This window comes from Manihot esculenta, chromosome 3, assembly GCF_001659605.2.
Source record: "Manihot esculenta cultivar AM560-2 chromosome 3, M.esculenta_v8, whole genome shotgun sequence".
NCBI lineage: Eukaryota > Viridiplantae > Streptophyta > Magnoliopsida > Malpighiales > Euphorbiaceae > Manihot > Manihot esculenta.
Genome location: NC_035163.2, coordinates 23945021 through 23948160, shown reverse-complemented (window position 1 = coordinate 23948160; position 3140 = coordinate 23945021). Strand labels below are relative to the sequence as shown.

Here is a 3140-nt window from a genome sequence, read left to right as displayed (position 1 = left end):
TACCCCTGCTAACATAAATAAATACATTTCTCGGAGGCTTTTGGATACTCCTCTGTATCTGATTCGGGCACCTCTCCCAAATGAGAGGATAGTCCTTCCTTATCCTCCTCCTCCGGGTTTGGTGGATCCTCAAGAGTATCGTAGTATAGTGTTTTTCTTGAAGCAGAGAGATTTTGGTTTACCACTTCCTTTTACTCCTTTCTTTATTGAGGTTTTTGATTACTTCATGGTAACTCCTCGAATGTTATCCCCAAATTCCATTTTGTTCATGTCTTGTTTCGAGTCTATCTGCCTGGGGTGGGGTTTTGCACCCACGGCCTGTCTGTTTGTTACCTTTTTCCGCCTGGTAAAGGCGGCTCAAAACTTCTATTACTTTTCCCCCCGTAGGGGGCTGTCTCTCCTCACTGGCTACAAGGATTCTATAAAGGGATGGGTAGAGAATTTCCTTGTGGCCGAGCTGAAATCAGGTTCCGGCCGAGAGTGGGAGGTAGATTTAAGGTGGGGAGAGATCTATCCGGGTTGCAACGACCTACCCGAGTTGAGTATTATTGAGCAAGTAGGGTTGCTCCGGCTGACTTCCGTTGATCGGAAGTATGACGTCGAGAAGTGTTTGTACGTGTCTAATCGTAGGGACGTCCGGTCCATGGGTATAGCACTCTGCCCAGTTATTTGGTTTCTCCTTTGCTTGTAATATCAGGATGTATGCTAACTTTCATGATTTCGCATTTTCGCAGCTTCGGAAGTAAAAATGGACGAGGTCAAGTTTCCCAAGAACTTTGTCCTATCTCGGGACAATATTCATGCAATCGTCGACGCCTTTTCAGCTGGTCGTTCAGTATCTGAAGCTGCTGCGGAAGTGGTTCAAGCTACTTCCTCCAAGAAGGTTAGCCGATCTCCAGCCAAAGTTCCCTCTCAAGCTGCAAAGCCGAGCTCTCGCAGCTCCAAGTCATCCAGGCCATCTGGCCGTGGCGGACCGAGCTCGCCTTTGGAGTCTGCCGAAGGGTCTGGGTCTGCTCCAGCCTCCTCAGAGGCCGTGATAGAGGCTTCCTTGGTTATCACGGAGCAGACTTCTGTTGTTGAGCAGGTGGAGCGGGGTACTGCCCACTCTCCTGAGAAGGTATCTGGGGGTAAAGACAAGGAGGATTCCGGGACAGGACTGGAGATCGTCCTTATTGAGGACCGAACTCCAGAGGATCTCACCCAAGATGCCCCTGCCCCTGTGAGGACTGAACCTGAGGGTTCTGGGGTCGTTCCAGCAAAGACCGGGGACAAGCGCCCAGCTCCTCCGAGAACGTCTGTCCCATCTCCAGCTAGGAAGAAATCCAGGGCTACTACAGGGTCTTCCATGGCTCTTCCTCCCATTGGGAAAGGAAAAAGTGCTGCTGCCGAGCTTCCGTTACCTTCCTCTGGCAACGCTTTGAAAGCGTCGGACATTACCTCTGAGTCTCCAGCCAGTGCTGTTGCTGACCTGCTCAGAATGCAGATGTTCGGCGGGGTTACACAAGCTTCGGATCCCCGTCTTCTTGCCCTGACTGGTCTCTTAGCCAGTTCTACTGAGGAACAGGTATCTCTCCGATCTCGTTCTCGTGAAGAGCTCGGGAACACAATCAGGGAGATGCTACTGATGGTAAGTCATTTTTCCCTGTCTTTTCAGTTTGTTCTGTTTTGTTTTCTTGACTGTTGTTCTCCTGTGCCAGGTGACGGGTCTTGTCACGGAGGTGGATATCCGTGATCATTCCTTCCGGGAGTCTGTAGACCGCCGGATTGAGGAAGCGCGTAGAGAGGAGAATATATCTGCAACTAATGATGCGAGGGGGAATCTGGCTGCTGCTCGAGAACAAATCCAGACCCTCCAGGCGGAATTGAACTCTGCATTGGAGGCCCTTAAAAGGGCTGAGGAGGAAACAGCTGAGACAGCGAAGCACACCTCGTCTTTAGAAGATGAGCTGTCTCGGACTCGCAAAGTTCTCCAAGAGTCTGATGAGAGGGCAACGGCCTTGGAGGCTCGCTGCAAGGGAGTTTCGGAGCAACTATCCTCTATGGCGAATGCTCTTCAAGAGAGGAATGAGGCTTTGGGCCAAAAAGCGGAGGTCCAGCGCCAGTATGATGCCTTAAAGGCAGATTTTGATGGACTTCAAGCTCATATGAAGGAGGAGAGAACTCAGAAAGAGGCGGCCCTAGCTCGGGTGCAGGTCCTCGAGCAGGAGTTGAGTGCAAGTTCTGACCGTATCAGAGATCTGACTTCTTTGGCTGAAGAATTCAAACTTCGTCATGATCAACTTAACCAGGAAGTCAGGGCGTTGGAATGTAAAGCTCAGCTGGTACGCGAGCAATGCATAGCGGAGTATCAGGAGTCTGACGAGCTGAAGGAGAAAATCGTTCAGGCCGGTGAGTCGGCTGTTCAGGACTACAAGGACTCTTCTGAGTTTAAGGAGTTTGTAGCTGAGGCCTGTGAAGCGCATCTTGGTAAATATTTAGCTTCTGGTGAAATGAAGAGGGCTATTGTTAATGAAGCCCTTCGTTTTTACTCAACCGGCTATAATCGTGGTTTAAGAGAAGCTAGGTGGGCTCCTGATACCCCGTTGTCAGAGCTTCGTAAGCGTGAAGTAGATTCAGATGGCGAGCCAGTAATGTATGGAGAGGATGATTTACCTATGCCCCGGGGAGATTGCCGTGTTGGTGGCCGGTCAACTGTGTCTTCCTCGGATGACGCCGAGCTGGAAGAAGAGGACGTGGAAGTCCTTGGGTCGAAGGATGACGACCCTGTTGCTGAGGAGGAGAACCCCAACCTTGGATCGGAAATTGCTCCTGCTGCTGATGTTGAGAGCTCTGATCCAAGGGATACTGAGCTTCCTGCAGATGTTACTGCAAATAGGGATAGTGTGGGCGAGGGAGTTTTAACTGATGTAAGTCCTTTAAGGACTATCTATCCTCCTACTTCGCCTGAGAGGTGAATTGTAATGATTTAATAAAATATCAATTTTTTGAACTGTCATGGTTTTTCATATGCCTTGTAATGTATTCTTATAAGTGCTGTATTGACCTTTAGCTTTTAGCTAATAGTGTGATCAAATCTTGTACTTTGGTAAACTGACTTGGGCTTCGGATGTAGCCTTCTTCTTCTTTATTTATGCCTTAGA

At 49.4% G+C, this 3140-nt stretch overlaps 1 protein-coding gene across 1 annotated transcript; it reads left to right on the top strand.

Annotated features, from left to right (window-relative positions):
• The first annotated feature begins 748 nt into the window (after nt 1-748).
• Nucleotides 749-2954, top strand: LOC122723301 (myosin-4-like). Its single transcript, XM_043955090.1, has 2 exons — nt 749-1627; nt 1698-2954. Exons 1-2 carry the CDS (start codon nt 749-751, stop codon nt 2952-2954), a joined length of 2136 nt encoding a protein of 711 aa, XP_043811025.1.
• Nucleotides 2955-3140: the final 186 nt, after the last annotated feature.

Excerpts from the sequence above, each read along its gene's own strand:
- LOC122723301 (XM_043955090.1), top strand. The coding sequence starts at position 749 with ATGGACGAGGTCAAGTTTCCCAAGAACTTTGTCCTATCTCGGGACAAT. Across the intron at positions 1,628-1,697 it reads TCAGGGAGATGCTACTGATG|GTGACGGGTCTTGTCACGGA; the intron begins GTAAGTCATTTT and ends CTCCTGTGCCAG.